Source organism: Dromaius novaehollandiae, chromosome 6 (genome assembly GCF_036370855.1).
Source record: "Dromaius novaehollandiae isolate bDroNov1 chromosome 6, bDroNov1.hap1, whole genome shotgun sequence".
Taxonomy (NCBI): domain Eukaryota; kingdom Metazoa; phylum Chordata; class Aves; order Casuariiformes; family Dromaiidae; genus Dromaius; species Dromaius novaehollandiae.
Window position 1 is genome coordinate 24,071,766 of NC_088103.1, and position 18,690 is coordinate 24,090,455.

At 48.0% G+C, this 18,690-nt stretch overlaps 1 protein-coding gene across 1 annotated transcript in view; it reads left to right on the plus strand.

Moving 5' to 3' along the window:
- SYNPO2L (synaptopodin 2 like) overlaps nucleotides 1-13,807 on the plus strand; it is a 39,485-nt gene extending 25,678 nt beyond the window's left edge. The window contains exon 4 of the mRNA XM_026094948.2: nucleotides 7,168-13,807. Within this exon, the coding sequence (XP_025950733.2) occupies nucleotides 7,168-9,506 (2,339 nt within the window). The 3' untranslated portion in view covers nucleotides 9,507-13,807. The remainder of the gene's footprint in view (nucleotides 1-7,167) is intronic.
- The last annotated feature ends 4,883 nt before the right edge of the window (nucleotides 13,808-18,690 follow it).

Consider the following 18,690-nt stretch of genomic DNA (forward strand, 5'->3'; position numbering starts at 1 on the left):
CAACAGGACTACCTCTATATTTTCACCATGGAGCTTTAAACACTAACATATGTCAATCAAATGTCCTCTCCACCTCAATGGTATGTGACTGGGGAAGAGAGAGATCCCAACCCTTCTCTCTTCTGTCAGTGGATCTTGTCCTCTTGCTGCATCTAGACAGAGCAGGGAGTATGTGCTGTGGGGCACCCCGCAGCCCTGAAACTGCTGTTGTTCAGAACTGGGACCTAGCTGGGACACCTTGCGGCTTCTTTCTGATCTTTCTTCCCACAGAAAACAAGGTGTGTGGGGGCATGGGGGAGGAAGGTGGGTTACCTACATTGAGGAGCTCAGAAGTGTTCCCAGGTCCACTGTAACTGTCTTTTTATCTGCTTTTTCTGTTGCACACTCCTCCTAGTGAATCTTTAAAATATTTCTGTTTCTCTTGACTGTGTTGTACCTAGTGAGCAGTAACAGGAAATAGCAATAATACCATTTGCAATGAATGACCTGAGGATGCAGTGGAGATTGCAGTATGTTAATCAGCAGATGACATAAGCATGGAAGGTGCATACAGTTGTCTTGTGGAAGGCTGGATTTTTAAAATGTAGTGGGAGCTTGGTAGGTTGCAGAAAAGGGACTAAAATCAATCAGATAACAAGTATAAATAGCAAATGCTGCAGGCTTAATCAAATGCACAGAGATGGTGAACATACACTTGCCTATATTACCAGAGAGTGGATGCTCGAAACACTGAAAGACAAAGAGAAGATGAATCAGTAGTACTCTGCTGTCAGAGATCAAGCAGTTTTGTGAGAATTAACAGAACCTGGTGTCCTTTTAATTTGTCTTCTGCTTGATATCTCATTCTCTCGTGTCTAGTAAAATGCAAATCTGTCTGATGCCTCTCACATTCAAAATGGGAGCTCATAAACTCTCTTTTCTGTCCATTCTTCCATTTTTGGTGCCTAAGTTTTGGTAACTAAGACTGCATTCAGGCTTTCCATTTCCTATAGTAGGGCCTGTCTCCTCTGTCCAGACACCTATTTTAATGTAAACTTGTAGGAGCTTAGTATTTTTGTGACTTCATATTCTTAAAATTAACAAATGGGCTCAAAAGCTATTAGGGTGAAACAGAGAGACCGAAAAACATACAGCCTGACTGCGTAAGCCTTTCTTAGGAAATCAGGCTAAAAATGCAAAAGACAGATTCACTAGGAGACTCAACAGGTGCTGCCCTGGCAAAAGAACTCTGCTTTGGCAGTCTTGTCGCAGAAGACTATGTAGGGAACATCTAGGGCCTGAGTTTGAGCTGTCAGCACAGGGAAGCTGGGCATGTGTGCTACCTTTTGCACTGAGCACATGTTTCTATCCAACCCACAAAGAAACACAAACTCTCATTCAACTAAGGGAGATTTTTTTAAGTGAACAAGCTCTCTGAGTCTCCAGCAGGATACCGTGAGACTAATACATTGCAGCCATGCATAGAAATGTCTCCTCTCCCTCTCCACCTGGTAGGACTCTTCAGTAGCAGTGCAGGAGTCTAAGAATGGCTAAGAATGGTCAAAAAACTGCGAAGTGAGTGGGTGTTTTGCTCTCACAGGCTATAGATACACCTGCAGAGAAGCCTGATTTGCAGCTGATCTCCATTTCTCTGAAACCAAGTGATCACAGTGTGGCAGTATCTCAGTGGGAGCTCTTAAAATCACTAGCCATTTAGGAAAATTTTGACATTTCATGAAGTACTTAAATATATTTTTAACCTTAGATACATGCTTAAGTGTTGCAGACTTCAGAAGGACCAAAGCATATGCTTGTAGCCTGCTGAGTCAGAGCTGAAGTTAGTAGCTATATTTTATATTATGCACAGATTACATGATGGAAATGTGCAAACATCCAAGAATGCAAAATAAGCTTTCTGTCCCAGGAGCCTTCTGTCCCTGCCAGTTATTTTAAGTTAAAGAACATATACTCCTCTACCTTATGGTTTCCAAGTCCAGCATTGGTTGTAGCTTGAAAGGCTGGCTTACAACAGGGAAATACTTGGAAGGCCAATAGAACCTATTCAAATCTTATTTTGAAAGGGCTCCAGATATGAAAAACATGAGAAGTCTATAGCCTCTAATGACTTACTGAGATATTTGCAACACTAGCCATGGAAAAATGACCTTGTCTAACATAAATAGCTTGAAAAACAAAATTCTAGTTGATCCCATGTAAAAAAAAAAATAGTGGGCAAGTAGTATTTCATCACATAGGAATAGGTTCTTTATCTCTGAAATTAGTGGTATGTTTATTTTCAACGGTAATGGCTTTTCTGGAATTTGGTCTTCAGCAATGAAATCTACTGTTGTTTGTTTCCTAGTGAACACAGATAGTTTCTGACACTATGTAAGCCCGCTTGTTCTGTAGTTTTTCTGAGCATACAATTAAAATGCTTTCTTGTAACAGGTCCTGATCTTGAAAAGATACTTCTTATGCTTCTCTTTACTGCAATTAGTAAGTTAATTCATTTCACGTTAGTGAAATTAGTTAAAGTAAGTACATGAAAAAGTCTTTGTAGGCTTCGCTTAATAGCAAATATTATTTCTCATTGATTACTTCAATAGAATTTAGTGAAGAAAATAAATGAGTGCTATAAAAGTTAACGAAGAGGTTTCTGTAGAAATTATCCACCACACCAGCAGAATAATACAGGAGAGTATTATAACTCTTCTGTTCTTCTGTTTACTCTTTTATCTGTTCCATTTGGATGCTCTTAATAGAGAAATGTTTCTGTGCTACAGAACAGTTTTTAGTTTCCAGTTGCATACTGCAGATATCAGATTCTATAAGGCTTTTCCAAAGACACTTTATCACTATGAGTATAAATATTAATCAAAGAAGAAGAAACTGAGCTACATCCATTTCTCTTGCTCTAAGAGCATCTGCATGAGGCATGACAAGTCTCTTATAGCAATGTTGCCTGCAGCAGTTGTCTTCCTTGGAAGGCAGCGATGGCTAATGGATTTCAAGAGGCATGGTCAGACCTTCACTTTTCTAGACCCACTAACACTGGAGATGGTCTGCTCGAGTCCTGAGCGATGGTGTTACTAAGGGTGGGACCGCTGTGCTGGGAGAAGCACTGGGCAGCGTCACTCAGCCATAGTTCTGGGTTTTCCTCACAGCACCTATTGCTCCTGTAGAGAACGCGCCAATAGGACGAGCCCTAGCCAAAGTGCAGGGAGATGCTGCAGTGTGCAGCTCCTGGCTGAGGAGATCTGCAGCCTCCCACCACCCTCTGCCCCTCTCTTCCCTGTCCACCCGAGTCCTCCCTAAGCAGCATCTCGTCTTTCAACGCTTCTAGTGCAGGAGCTCTGATCAGCACTGCCAAAACACCACTTGTCGGCCTCCAAAACCTTTGTCACCCTCCATGGGCACAGCCACACTCTTCAGGGTTGCAGTACTGTAACAGCTTCTGCCATTGCAATTCAGCTGAACAACTACACTGCCGGCATCCAGGATCCTAATGCTCTTCTATTAAATGTTCCTCAGTCCTGATCCAGGAATCTGTTTCATGGACTGGTTCTCCTGAGACACAGAAGGAAATTGATATACACAGAAAAAGAAAGCCTTTCCTCCCCACTACTGTTCTCCAAATATTTACTTGCAATTGGGTGCTTTCTTGGGTTTTAGAGAAGGAAAGTTGTCGTCCTCCTGGGTAGGTTTCTCTGTGCTGGGACATGAGAGGTGTGTTAACCTCATCTGTTTGAAGGGTTCTTTAGCATGGAAATGCTGGATGTTGAGGTACTGGAAACACAGTTTCTTCCCTGAAGCTTGCACCCCAGCTGCAGTGAGAGTAGGGAGCATATTTTCTCATTTTCAAATATAAAAGAGGAGTTTCTCTTCCAGGGAGTGAAGGTTGGGGGAAAGACGGAGGATGTTTAAGTGCCAGGTGACAATGTCCGTCACACTACTCAGTGGTGAAGCTAGGAAAATAAAAATAGACAGAGTGACCTCATGGCTTTCGGCAGCAATGCCTATGAGACAAAAGAGGGGCTTTAAAAGGCTTGTGGAGCTGATAGCAAAGGACTTGGACACTTCAGAGTTTTGGTTCTGCTCCAGCAGGGAGCTGCTTCGCTTCTCTCCCATTGCCTCTCTCTGTTTATGGGGAGTTGTGACTTAAACGGGCTTTGTGACATGCCCAGCTCTCCAGGCCTGGACTCTGCCTTCTCAAGCTTGGATCAGCCCTATGCAGGTACACATCTTTTCTTTTCCTTTTTTGTTCTGTTCTTTTCTCTTTTCTCTTTTCCCTTTTCTTTTCTCTTTTTTCTTTCTCTTCTTTTCTTTTTCTCTTCCCTTTCCTCCTTTTCCCTTCTTTTCCCTTCTTTCCTCTTTTTCCCCTCTCCTCTCCTCTCCTCTCCTCTCCTCTCCTCTCCTCTCCTCTCCTCTCCTCTCCTCTCCACTCTTTTGCTTTCCTTTCCACTTTTCTGTTCTCTCTCTCGCTTGCTTTCTCTTCAGCAAGTCATCTCAGGGAGATTTCTCTTTCCCAGCTTTCTTAAACTATTGTAGGAGATTGTGACTTGAATACCAAGATCATTTTTCTGGTGGGAGAATGGGGATAATTAGTTATGTGCTTTAGCCTTTGATGAGAAGGAAAAGAGGAAGAAGAGAACAGGGAGGCAAGTCCCAGGCCCCAGCGGGGCTTAGCTGTCAGCTGCTGAGGGCCAGCAGACTTTAAAGCTCAGGGCACTTCAGAACAACTTCCTAGGGGAGCCATACGTGGATATTAGTGCTGAGCCAGGACCAAGAGTTGGTGGAATCACAGCCAGGACTAGCTGCTGTTAAATTTTCTCTCTCAATATTTGCTAGCCCCGAAATCTAGAGGTGAGCCCTTTCATGGTGCTCTGCTGGCAGGAGGGGCTGCACAGACACTTACCCTGGAAGGTGTCGTTCCTTACCTGTTGGCTCCTGATGCCAGAAATCTGCCCGTGAGTCACTCATGCCCGAAGTTCACATATTCTGGGCTTGATTCAGATTCTGTAGTGCTACTTTTGCTCTTTGTAAATTTAGAAGCAGAATACAAGCTGGGTAAGGGTCTTCTAAGCTGGAGGTGTAGTGGCTGGATGCTCATAGCAAGAGAGAAAGCTCTCCTATTTCCTCCACTGCGAACACCTCTGCACAGACACAGACATGCAGATTTCTAAGTGGAGTGGGCAAACCTTCAGGGACTGTAGCTCCCCTCCATCATGGACAGCAGATCTTTTGGGGACAAGCCCATGACTGTCCATGGACAGCACTGAGTCTTAGCGAAAGCCTGAGCAAGGCTAAGTCATTCGGTAAGGAGAGCTTTGTAGAGCCTTAGCTCAGCAAGTGCCAGTACAACAGTGAGCCCTTTCTTCAGCCCAGCCCTGATTTTGCTCTGTTCCCAGTTCTCTGGGTGGAAAGGGGAGGAATGGACTGAGCATCCAAGCGAGGTGATCTGAAGTTGCAGAGCTCCCCTTGCTGAAATCTCAAGGCAGCAGCATATGCTATGGAATGGCTGAAAACCTGGAGAAGAGTCTTTCCTTTCATGATTTTTAGCTTCCTGGAAGGATGATTGCTCTGCAAATCAGTATCTTATTTTCAGCATGAGGTGAGCTGCTTCTGCTGTGGTTACACTGGTGCAGGAGGGAACAATGACACCTGCCACAATTGTACAGCCTAGCCAGGTTTCAGGGGACATCTGAAGCCCTCAGAGAAACCAGTATCCTTACTAGTGAAGTGCTCTGTTCCCTGCTGTCCCCCACTGCCGGTCACTTTGCCACATCAGCTGTTCCCTGTTGAATTAATGCTCTGTGATAAGATGGTCCAAAGTTAGATCTTGAGAAGACTGAGCAGCTTCCATCCTCTCCTGAACTAACACCATCGCCCAGCACTGCCTGCAGCATCCTGTCCTGTCCTGTCCTGTCACTTCACTAGGGCATAATATTGTCCCTCCTTCTGGAGAATGTTAGGGCAAGACAAGATGTTGTACAGTTTTTTAACAAATGAATAGAGGCAGACAGTGGATGGACATCTCTTCTGTGATGCTGGGAAACAGACAATGGGAATAAGGCGAAGGATGAAGTGAAAGAAACCAGAGATCAGACTAGGGGCTGGCTTTGTTCTTTTTCATCTGGACAAGGTTGGTGTCCCTCGAACACTGATTCTAGACGTGGCCATACTTTCTCTTTGGACAACTGACTTACTATTGGTGCCTGCTCTCCCGCTGTGTGCCCTGCGCAGAGGCAGAGAACACAGCGTTCCTCCCTGTGGCTTTACTGCCTGCTGGGCTGGCAGAGCAGGTGGAAAATGATTATCCTGCACTTTCATGTCAGCGTCCCAACAGGTGTTGGCTTTTCCAGGCGAGCCTATGTAAGTGCATTCCTTCTGGCCTAGCAGATCAGTTGTGGAAGTCTGGGATTCTTGCTCAGGAGCAAATGCTCTTCTTCCTTGCTGGGCATTGCGCACAGGCAAGGCACTGCAGCAAGGATGCAAACATGCCTCCTACTGCTGCAGGCCCACTGCATTGCTTCTGGAGAGCAGTGAAGGGCTCCGCACATGGTGTTGCTGCGGCCCACACTGACTCTGTAGCTGACACTGCGGGGTCCAGACTGGGAGCAGCCCAGCTGTGCCTGTAGGGGAGTCACCCAAGAAGCACCTCTCCTATGGCACAGCACATGTGGGTGCTAACAGCAGCAGTGGCTGCCTCCCAAGCTCCTGGGGCTGAGAGACTGCTTCTCCTGGGAATCTTCTATGCAGTAGGAGGAAGATCTGCACAAAGCAGGATCCCAGTTTCAGGGTGATAAGCAAGGGGTGAAAATTCCCAGGAGCAAGTGCATGCACTGCAAAAGCACTGTGAGATACAGCCTGGGACTCTTGGCCACCTTCTGCAGAAACAGGAAATCTCAGGTGTGATCAGGAATCAGAGACTGGTTTTGGAGCCAGGGAGTTCCCTCCTGCACCTGCACAGACTTCTGTCATGCCTGCAGGGAAAGAGAAAACTGCAACTGGGTTTGAATCAGCAGCTCCTGAAGCCACTGTCAGCAAAGGCAGGAAGGATAGGGAGGGCAGGGGGTGATGGGTGTCTCCTCACATGAGCACTAGGAAGCCTATAGCCGGATCACTGTGAATCATTGCCAACCCAGCCTATTGCTGAGCCGTGAGCTTGTCTCTTCTTGTCTCTTGCAGAGCTCCACCGCCGTGAGAGCACCCAGGAGAAGAATGTGAAAGAAGCCAAAACCAAGTGCAGAACCATTGCATCCCTGCTGACGGATGCACCCAACCCCCACTCCAAGGGGGTGCTGATGTTCAAGAAGCGCAGGCAGAGGGCTAAGAAGTATACGTTGGTCAGCTTTGGGAGCGTCGACGAAGACCGCTGCTACGAGGAGGAAGACGGAGTTTTTCCAACTAGTGAGTCTGAATTTGATGAGGAAGGTTTCTCCGATGCCCGAAGCTTAACTAATCACTCAGACTGGGACAACACCTACCTGGACATTGAAAAGTCCAAGTCGGACTCTGAGCAGAAGGAAGAGAAGCAGAAAGGTTTGAGCGAGGCCTCAGGAAAAGGAGCACGATTATTTGAGCAGCAGAGGGAGCGGGCTGGGAAGTACACAGTGGAGCGACTTCCTGTGCAGAAGAGCCCCCAGCCTGCCCCCGCTGCCCAGCCGCAGCAGGGCATGGTGAATGGAGACATGCCGGTGCCACAGCGAGCAGAGAGCGTGCCCCTCAGCATCCACCTGGAAGGTGTGCAAGTGCCTGGCAAGCAGCCAGCCACACTCCCTGCTCAGGGCCTGCCTGCCCTCAGCCCCACTGCCTTTCCACCGCCCCCAGGCACCCCCGACCCATTCTCTGCAAGCAGTGCGAGTATGTTCAACAGGTCTGCGCGGCCCTTTACTCCCGGCTTCTCTGGCCAGCGCCCGGTAACATCCTCTGTTACCTTCAAGCCATCTGCACCCAAAAAACCTAGTGAAAGCCTGGGAGGGCAAAGTACGGTGGTTCCCCCTTTCTCGCCTCTGCCTCCAGGAGCACCTGCCAGTGCATCAGTTCCAGTGCACCGCGGTGCAGTCAGCTCCTCCACATCCCTGTATATTCCTGCCCCAGGAAGGCCAGCCCCACTGCTGGAGCTGCAGCCAGGAGGGGCAGGAAGTGCTCCAGAGACTAAGCCTTCTGCCAGCACTGCCCGGACATCCACTGCCTCCATATTTCTGTCTTCTCCCTTGAAGCCAGGAGGAGAGGCAGGCTCTGCAGCATCCCAACCACGAGTTGCTGGAACAGCTTCTTCTTCTTTGTATATTAGCCCAGCTCCATCTCTTCCCACAGGAAGCAGCTCCCCACTGCCAAGGCAGCCATGTCCTGCCACCTCACCAGCAACACCACGACCTGCTTCTGAGCCCTTAACCTCAAGGGAGCAGAGAATTGCCGTGCCGGCTCCCCGGACAGGCATCCTGCAGGAGGCTCGCCGGCGGGGCAACAAGAAACCCATGTTCAGTCGCATTGAGGAGAAGAAGAAGAATTCACCCAACCCCGAACTTCTGTCTCTGGTGCAGAACCTGGATGAGAAGCCAAAAGGTGACCACCCTGGGGCTGGCTTTGAGTCTGGGCCTGAGGAGGATTTCCTCAGCTTGGGTGCTGAGGCCTGCAATTTCATGCAGTCCTCTGGCCGCAAGTTCAAGACGCCACCTCCGGTGGCTCCAAAGCCACAGCAGCAAGGTGCTGGACTGGTAAATGGGGCCCATGATATGCCTCAGCTTAAAGGCAAGGGGGCAGAGCTTTTTGCCAAACGCCAGAGCCGCATGGACAAATTTGTGGTGGAGACAACCCCGAAGCCAGACTCCAAGCCCAGGACCCCCTCTCCTTCCCCTTCTCTACCCTCATCCTGGAAATATTCACCCAACATCCGAGCTCCCCCTCCAATAGCTTACAACCCAATGCATTCCCCTTTCTATCCCCTGGCAGCCAGCAAGTCTCAGGCTAGCAAAGCAGAGAGCAAAGTGAAAAAGGCACCCAGCCAGAAATCAGGGATCAAGGTCATTGATTTCATGCGCCACCAGCCCTATCAGTTAAAGTCAGCCATGTTCTGTTTTGGGGAGCCCCCAAGCCCCAGCACACAGGAGGCTCCTGGTCAGCCAGGACAGCATGCCAGCTCATCCTACACTGCAACCAAGCAGGTCCCTGTGAAAACAGCCAAGACCCAGGAGATCCGGCGGTTCTCCACCCCAGCTCCCATGCCAACCTCAAGCAGCCTGGCACCTACTGTGCTTGCGCCCCGCTCAGCCACCACGTTGGATGAACCGGTGTGGAGGACGGAAATGGCCTTCTCTGCTCCCACCACACCAGCTCCCTTCCAGGTGGAGCTCAGCCAGTACCCTAAGCCATACCAGAGCTCCCCGGAGCTCAGTCAGGTGTGCCGAGGGCCTTCCCCAAGCCCAGCCTCAGCTTCTCGGTTTCAGGTGGCCAGGCCCAAGTTCTCGGCAGCCAGAACAGGGATGCAGGCCAATGTGTGGAGGCCGAGCTTTGGACACCACTGAGGCAGCTGCTGCTCCCATCTCATCCGTGGCCCCGCAGAGATAGTGCTCGTTTTGACTTTCATGCTCAATACATTGGGGTGAGTGACACAAAATGAAGAAAAGAGAAAAAAAAATTACTCCCCTTCTGCACCACCCTCTCCCCTAGCCTCCCCTTAGTCTCAGATGGGCAGCTTCATGGCAAGGCTTAGTGGCTGTGGCTAGAGCAGGAGGAAGGACATGGAAAGAGGGCATTTGTGTGGTGGGCACAGCCTGGGGACTCGCACACAGCTGCACACACCTTTGGAGGGGGCGAATGGCAGGGGTGTCTCACACAAGCACATGTAGGTGGTAGTGCTTTTCCTCTCTGGAGGGCTTTACAGGGAATATTGAACCGATCCTTTCAGTGCTTCTGTGAGGATGGAGTCACCCCTTGAATGCAGGAGCTCTGGGGGCAAGAGCCTCGCGAGGAGGAAGGAGCAGAGAGAGGACTTCAGTACAGAAGTTCTAGCTTCCCCATTAGAGCGTTTTTTGCTGACCTGCCAGTCTGTACACATGCACTTGTGTGTGCAAACACAAACATGCACACACACAGATGCACAGTCATTAATGAGTGCAATGAGAAAGGAGGCTCTGCCTTGGACATTTCTCTCCAGATCACCCTTGGGAGGGGCAAAGGAAGGAAGGCAAGAGAGGAGTGCGAGAGGGGGTGTTTGCCCATTCACACGTGGGCAGCGTGCCCTGCCTAGGAGGATGGTGATGTGTGCCCGTTCTTCTGGTCACCAGGGCTGGGGTTGAAAGGGAGAGTCATCCAAGCTGGTGCCAAATGCAGCTATCGAGGCTGGTGGCTGTTTGCTGGAAGAGGGGCACTGAATAGACTTGGTGGGGCTATCACAGGCTGGAGGAACCAGAGAAGGAAGCAACCATGTTTAGACACACAAAGGGCAAAGCTAAGCTCAGGCAGTGGCTGGTTAGCTCCAGGCAGGCCCTGCAGCATTAGCTCCACTGGAACAGGATACAGATGCTGTAAGTGTGAGGGAGGATTGTGTAGGAGAAAGTAAAGTTGGCTTTAAAAGTAGGCAGGACTGAATATGCATTTGCACATCAGCTTTTTGTTCAGTTTAAGACAGGAGTGTGGCTAAATGGGAAACAGGTTACGACATAAAAACATCCTGCAAACTCTCCATTGAGCTGGAAAATGGAGCCCTTTTACAGATGGACTCAGCAGGGGAGTGGGGGATAGGGAAACAGGAAGTCACTAGTGGAATTTCATACTAAATAATTTAAGTATCCTCAGGGCTATTTGGTAAGAACTGAAGTGCTCTGAGATTCTGGGAGGATCTGCATTCAAACACACACACGCAGAGCTCAGTTTGTGGGCAATGCTGGGAAAAGAGGGCTGGTTATTCCTAGAATGTCTCAGGCTAGCCTCAGGCTTCTTCCCTACACTAAAAGCATGAGACATGTAAGCATTCCCTTTCCTAAGGAAGAATTCAGGATATTAGTAGGGTCTGTGCATATGTGTGTGCATGTCGCCTGTGCTCTGGTTTGCACACACCCCTGCCATTTGCTTTCCTGCCCTTGCTCCCCCTTTTACAGCAGCCACTTTCACAGCGTGATCCCACAGGTATAGCAAGAAAGCATTGCTCCTGAAGCACCGGCTCCCTGGACACAGCAGACACCCCTGGTGTGGGGAAGAGCTTTGCCACCTCTTTCTGGGCAGGTATGGACCCTCAGGAATGAGTCCCAGAGCAGGATGAGGCTCTCATAGCCCTGCTCATGATATGTCTTCATCTCATTAGATCTGGTCCTTTCCTCCAAGCAGAATCCATTCTCTGAATGGACTGAGCAGAAGCTTTGGATCTACAAAACTGTGGGTTCTGGGGAAAGAAAAGCATCCCCAGCTGGCTCTGATGCCAGGTCTATAAGCAGTGCGGCCCATGTGGTTTCACGCTAAGTCCAAGCCAACCTTCCACAATGCAGCTGGAGCCTACGATGTGCAGCTCTTCTCACAGAGGCTCAAGGCTTTAGTTTGCCTCTCTTCTTTGTGAGCTGCTAGAGTTTTTGCATGTGTGCTCTCTCTCAGCAAGAAAGAGAGGGCTGGAGAACCTAGCTACCAACTCTAGCCCTGGACAAGCTTGGGAGAGAGAGAAAGAGAAAAAAGGAAAAGTCCTGCCTTTGAATACTTCAGTCTAGCTGGGCTTGCTCTATAGACCTGTGCTCGCAGCACACATTCCTGGGGGGGCTCTGAAACAAGGGCGAGCATGCTGGGGAGGGAGGAGGACAACACTCATGCCTCACTCAGCAGACTAGCAGCCATGGAAGAGGATGGAGGGAAAACCTTCAGGAATGCCCTGAATTAATGAGCAAAGGGGTGTCCAAGGCAGGTGAGGTGTTGCACCTGATTGTATGACCCAGGAGCAGCCAACCTTAACTGATGAGGCAATGGTACATGCTCCTGGAAAGACCCAGTGATGAGGTCTTAGGGCAAGTCATCATTGCAGTGTTAACTCAGATCACCAGAATCTGCTTAGCTCTGGCAGGGGGGAGCAGCCACGCTACAAAACCTGACTTGGACAACCGCATTCTCACTCATCCTGTGATGCCTTGCATGGCCTGTGCTTCTGGAAGAAAATCACATTTGCTGCTGCAAACTGAATCTCTGTGATTCTTCCCAAAGAACTGTAGGAGGAGTCATTTATTTTTCTAGGAAAACTGTGGGAAGGAACCGAAGGACTAGCAGTGCTCCAAAAGCTTCATCTCAAGTCTCACTGCAGAGTGCTGGCTATCCGTCAATGATTTTAGCCAGTAGCCTTAGGTGGACCAGCTAGTCCAGACTGAAAGCATCACTGAACTCATGTCAAGAGGGGTTGTGTGGACCAGAGAAGAGTGCTCAGGATAATTCTGCAGTGAAAAAATAATCTGAGAAAGTCTGAATCTTACTCCGGTATCTCTGTCCATCAGGGACATAAAGAAGGTGAAGTGCTCTCAGGGCCTGAGTGTCTCAGGAACTTCATTTTGTCACTGGTGAAAAAGGGAGGTCTGGCCTTTGCATGGGCCTGCATCCAGTTAGTACTTGGATGGGCCACTCCAGATTTCTGGGATGCAAGCCAAGCAGTTACGGTCAAGCACTGTTGGATGTTAGATGGCAGGACTCAGGTGAGTGGAATACCTGCATTTGGCCTATCATTTCTAATAACGTAATGGGCAGAAAATGAAAAAAAGTTAGGTTTGACTGGAGAAACAATATTAAACATCAGAGCAAGGAAAAGAATCAGAAGGCTGGGGATTCTGCATTTCACTCCTAACATCCTGGGTTCAAACCCATGTTTAGAAGCAAAGCCAAAGTAGTTTGATGGCTCTAAGACTCTCTCAGTCTTTTCTGGATCCTCTGCTGAGGATAGAACAGGATCTGCAGAAGCAGAGGGTGCTGCAGATAGGACCTACAGTGCTTCTAGAGTATCCCAAATAAGGCCTGGGGCTGCAAGTAGCATGAGATGAGAACTAACACTGAGACGCATCTGCTAAACTATAGGAAAGAAACCTGAGCTATTGCTGGCCTCAAGCAGCTCTGCTAACATCTGGTCATGAAAATAATGAGGCTGGCCTGTTAGGAAGGTCACAGGTGAAGTTACAAAGAGGACTTTTGAAGCATATAAGCTTGTCTTGAGCCTCCCCAAATTTCTAATTCCTCCACTGTTGAACAAACACAGACTTAAGCAGTTCAACAAGTTTTAGCTCCCACCTTGCTATGCTACAGGCTGCAGTGGTAGGCCAAACCCAGTATCCCCTTGTTAAGCATTTAAAGATGTCTGCATGGGCTCTGATTTAAAACTGCTTATCATCCCTCCTCTCTAGCACGCTGCAGATTATATGTTGCAGCTATGGCAGTTCTGGGGGTTTATCTTGGCTTCAGAAGTGTCAATTCCTTCCCTCTGTGTCTATGGGAACACTTGCTAGAGATAACCTCGAGTTATGGCAACAGCTGGGAGGAAGAATCTCAGAAAAGACTAGTGTGAAGAGAAGTCACGGATCACCAGACGCTAGCACAGTACAGCCCCGGATTGTTCCTCAGACTGAATATGCTTTCTTTCTGCTACAATATCCAGCACCCCCTACCAGGCCCTCTTCCTAGAAGAGACTTGTCAGTGCTCTGAAAATGGGAGCCCAGCAGCAGTGCTGTGTCTGGTGGGAGATGTGACCCCAGAAGGAGAACAGAGTTGGCCTCTTTGTGTATGGAAATAATTTTGTTTTCCTTTTCTGTTTGTTTGTTTTTTCAATTTAAAGTCACTTTCTATTTGTTTGTGCAGAAGAATAAACTTGTGATATGCACTTTATATGCTACATTTGTCACTTGCTTTGCTTAGCACCCAAAATGAACTGCTATGTATACAGCACATAGAGTTATCACTACCACTACAAGCTATTAGGGCCAAAAGAATCCAAGGAATCAAAAAAAGGATGGGATGTCTTGGCAATAAAAACACGAAGACTTAAGTTGGACTTAAAATCACTACACATTAAAAAAAACTCCACACAAACAAAAAGTTAAGTGAGATGTAAACTTTGGAGCTACAGGATATAAAACACCCATTTGCTATTGGAGGTGAAGAAGAAATTCTTTATGGACAGTGTCACAGCCTGGTACTTTTGGCAGAGCTAATTTTAGCTCTGTCTCTGCCTGTTAATTCTCAGTATAATCCTCCATAGCTCTGTTCTGCTCTAGCCCAGTGATCTCTGTCTACCATAAAAGAAAATCAAGCTAGGAAGTTCACAGAAGTGCCAGCTGCAAGCCTGTTCCACCTACCTCTTCTTTTCCCAGTTACAGTGTAGACAGGAAGCATCGGTATGAAATCTAGCATCTTCTTGTCTCAGGCTGTTGGATTGTAACAGTCCCAGTCCTAGCAAACATTATCCGTCCTAACCTTAACACTGAAAGGAAGGGAAACAAAACCTGACATAACCTAAAACTAATTTAGTCACTTTTTCTGCTCTCAGCCTTAATCCTTGTTTCCTGGTTCCTGCCAGCCCTAACTGCTTGTTAGAGGAATCCCCAACTTTAGCCTTCATCCTATAGCAGCAAATACCACTGGACCTGACAAGGAGAGCTTGGTAGCATAACCCCGCCGTAGCCTGGCAGCCTCTTCTATTCCCAGCCCTAACCACATCCAGCCCAGGCCAGCTGGAAGTACTTTACTATAATTCAAACCCGTGTCCAGTGATCACTGCAAACACCAGCTCTCAAACAAAAAAATTAGGCCTCTGTTGGCAATAGTTTTAAAATTAATTCACCAGTTCCTGCTTGGCCAAACTCTAACCACAGTTTTGCTCTCACCTTAACCTTGAGCAAGAGCCCCAGTCAACTTCCGCTCCAGAAACAGTCTGATGGCCCCTGCTGTCAGCAGGTAAAACTTTACAAGGTGGCCATTTCCATTTGCAGAAGAAATGACACCTAACTAGTCCCTGCCACCTGAATCCCAGCCCCAAACATCACCTTTATCACTGTCCTCATTCTTATCCTTTTCACGCACCCTCTGACTGTCCCAGCCCTAGCCTCAGCTTACTGGTCTGTTCTAACCCGAACCCTGCCCTCTGCTTGTAAATCTGGTATTAATGGTAGTTTGTCAGCTCCCCTAAGACCAAATACAAACTCTCACTTATGACTCAACTTATTCTTAACTGTAATCAAGAGATCCTTATCGTTTAAAAAACTAAATACATTCCCCCACCTCCTGAGGTTCCATACCTAACCCTAACTCAATTCATGTTAAAGTCTACTGAATTCCTGGGTCCTGTGAGGCTCCTTGCCCTCAGTGTAGGACAAATGTTAGCAGGCCTTTTTTTCCGAGATGCTTGTGACTCACAGACAGCAATTCCTGAGTGCTGCAGAAGAAGTGGGGGTCAGCTGTAGGATTAGACTGCAGACCATGGACACTTGTCCAGGGATCATTTTGTGGCTGCTTCTCAGGTTAATTACTAAGAAGGGTCCCTTACACTGTGGGTCTTGGGACTATCCAGCATATTTCTGATTGATTTGTGGACAGGGAACGCACAAAAAGGCAGTGATGTCTGCTGATGCCAAGCCTGAGCTTCAAGTCCTCCCATAAGCACAATTCCCAAAGGGAAGAGTCTACAGATGCACAGGCTGCAGATTAGGACTGCATCTTGTTTTTCTTAATAAAGCTGACATAGTGGGATTATGAGCTACTCCAGATGGTTTGACACATTGCAGTACAGCTGCTGGGTCCAGGGCTCTGATTAAACTCCCTGTTAACCTCTACAACCTTCTTAAGTGAGAGTCATTTCCCCTCACAGCAGATCATGTCAGAAGGAGCCAGACAACCAGACTCTGGAAGGTGGCAAGGCGGTCAGTCCTGCGGTTACGAGCCCAAAGCAAAGCTGAAGGATTACTGAACAGCTACGCAGCAGGCTAGGGGAGAATTTGAACTCCAGGGCGCTACCCGGTGAGTAGTTTAAAACCAGAAAATGGTAAGGTGCCCAGCGGAGATATCTACCTCCAAGCAACCTTACCGTAAAGAAGTGTCCAGCAAAGCGCAGAGCAGGGCTACTGTGTGGCACGCGTAAAGAAAAAGGATATTCCCAGGCAGTACAGACCTATAACTTCAATGGCCACTAGGTGTTGCCACTGTTCTTCTCTCGTTATCTGGAGTTTCAGCATTCACCTGGTGCGGAGTTAAGTCTGGAGGGTTTAAAATCGTAGGAAATCCTCTCCTCCTAATCCATCCTCTTTTGGCATTCACATACGGCGTTGCTAAGTGCCACATACTGGAGCAGAAAGGCAGCCCCATACTGGGGAGTTGTGGCGGCGGGAGGTTTGCTGCAGCGTGGAGGGGATTCCTGGGTGGCAGCGTGTGGGGCAGGCAGGCGAATGGGCTGCCTAGCGAGGAGCACGCTTGGGGCATGCCAGCTATTTCAACACCCACCCCCGGCTCTGTGATCAAATCCTACACATTTCTGCCTGAGCCGTACATCTCATTGTGCATTAAGCCCTCTCAGCAGCAGAGGGGAGACTGGTGTTAACTGTCTACTTCTCCCCTTGTGTCACTGCAACAAATTACTGACAAGTCTTCTTCATGCCTTTGTAAAAGTGGAAGAAATTAAACATATATGAAGTATTTCAAAATAACAAAGCTCTTCTAGGATCTTCTCCTTCCCTCCTTTTTCTCCCCTTCCCCACTCCCTTCCTGAGGGGGAAAAAAGCCAAGGCAGGAGTTTCACAACTTTTTTTCAGAACAGATCCAGTTGGTGTGGAAATTTGCAGCCGGTGAATACTTTCAGCTTGTGCCAGTCCTGGGCTCCAGGGAAAAAGGGTCAAGATTTAACTCTATATCTTTGGAAAATGAAAGTGGTAATAGCTATCTGCAAGACTGACTCTGTTTGCCTGACTCTCACGTGATCAACGTGTGCTGAGGAAACACCCGTGCTGAGGACTCCTGTCTTAGCTACTGTTTATGTCCACCCAGCACTGTGTGATGAGACAGATCTCATCTGCTGCTCTTAAAATGATTTTGGAAACATCAACAATTTGAAATTGGATATTTTGAACTGAAATTTGGTACCCTGAGATTCAGAAAAAAAATTGTGAGAATACAGGTCAGAGAAAGCAAAGCTTTGTGCAGGCTGTTCCTATGGCCATTTAAGCAAAGGGTATATTTGGAAAGAGGGAGGTTGGCACAGTGAGACACAGTTCCTTGTATGATTAAAAACTCCTCCCTGAGGTGCTGAAATGTCCTGCAGGCAGCACATGAACTATCCCTGCTGACCTAAGTGGGAACTCCATGTACTCAAGCATGGATTGAATTTAGCCTCCAAATCTCACTACAGTCCAGGAAGAAAAAAAAAAAAGAAAAAGAGAAAGAAAAAGGGCAGCTCAGCAAGCGAGGCTTGTAATGATTTCAAACCCCGAGTAGCATGAGTGGGTGCAACAACAGTAAGAGCTCTCCATTATCTCTTTTCCATGCTGATTTCATCCTATTACAGAAGGCAGAGATATCAAATGGGGACAATATTCTCAGAGGCAAAAGCCACTGAGCTGCTAAGCCTGACATTGTGGCAGGACATAAATGAAATAAATTTTTCTCTGCTAGACACATCAGTGACATTTCTAGATTATTGAACTACACTTTTCTGTCTCTCAGGAGAAACTGTCCATAGAGAAGAGAAAGGAGCAAAATTTAGTTCTCAAACTGGCAACTGAAAATGGAGACATCATTTTGTCTGAAGATAGAGCAGGAGGTGAAAATCTCAGATAAAGATGTGCCTTGGTGTACAAGTGTCAGACACAAGACTACGAATCCTGGTGCCACAGGAAAAGGATAAACCCCATCTTACATCCCCCTTGGGGTTCAGGGCTCAGACTGTGCAGCACATTCTAGGTGCCCCCTCAGGTTCTGCAGCTCACCCTGTGTATGGATATATATGCACATGCGGATGGAAATAACCTCTGGAGGATCAGGGTTGCAAGGACAGAATGGGGCTTTACATAGCACAGCGTGAGAGCTACATATCACCTTTCAAACTGAGCTGGCCAGTTTCTTCAGGGATCAGAGCCTGACAACAGCCACAGGCACAACAACAACACTGAAAAGTCAGGACAACAGGCTGGCCTAGACCTTGCATTTTGCTAATGGAGTTTCTGAGGAGTCCAATGATTGCCCTAGGGACCTAAATGCTGGGCACCAGCATCTAACCAATAAAAGTCTCCTTGCTCGATCTTTTCAGCTTCAACCTCCTGTTCCTGAGCCCTGGATAAAGACCCTGCCCTGTGGTCTCTGCTCCCAGTTTCTTCTTTCCTCTCCCTGCTCATCCTGGCTCTTGCTTCCAGCTCCTCACCACCCTGTCTGCTTCTCACTCAAGACCTTGACTCGGTGTACAAGGGGAGTACTTCAATAGGAGAGCACCAAAGGGTATGTACAACACCCCAAAGAGCACCACTGATTTCCATAACAGGCACTGGTCACCTTAGGCAAATACCCAGCAAGGTCCTCAATCACCCTAAGAGAAATAAATGTGGTGAAAAAATATTCCTTGCTGTATGGGCTGCAGTGAGGAGTCTTTGGCCAACACCAAGAGCCTTGCTCTTCTGTGACCACCTGCACTTGTGCGGAGTGGGTGTGAAGTGCAGACAGATGGTCAGTTGTGACGGTATTTGACACCCACCAGCCTTGTGCAGATGTAAATGCCTTGC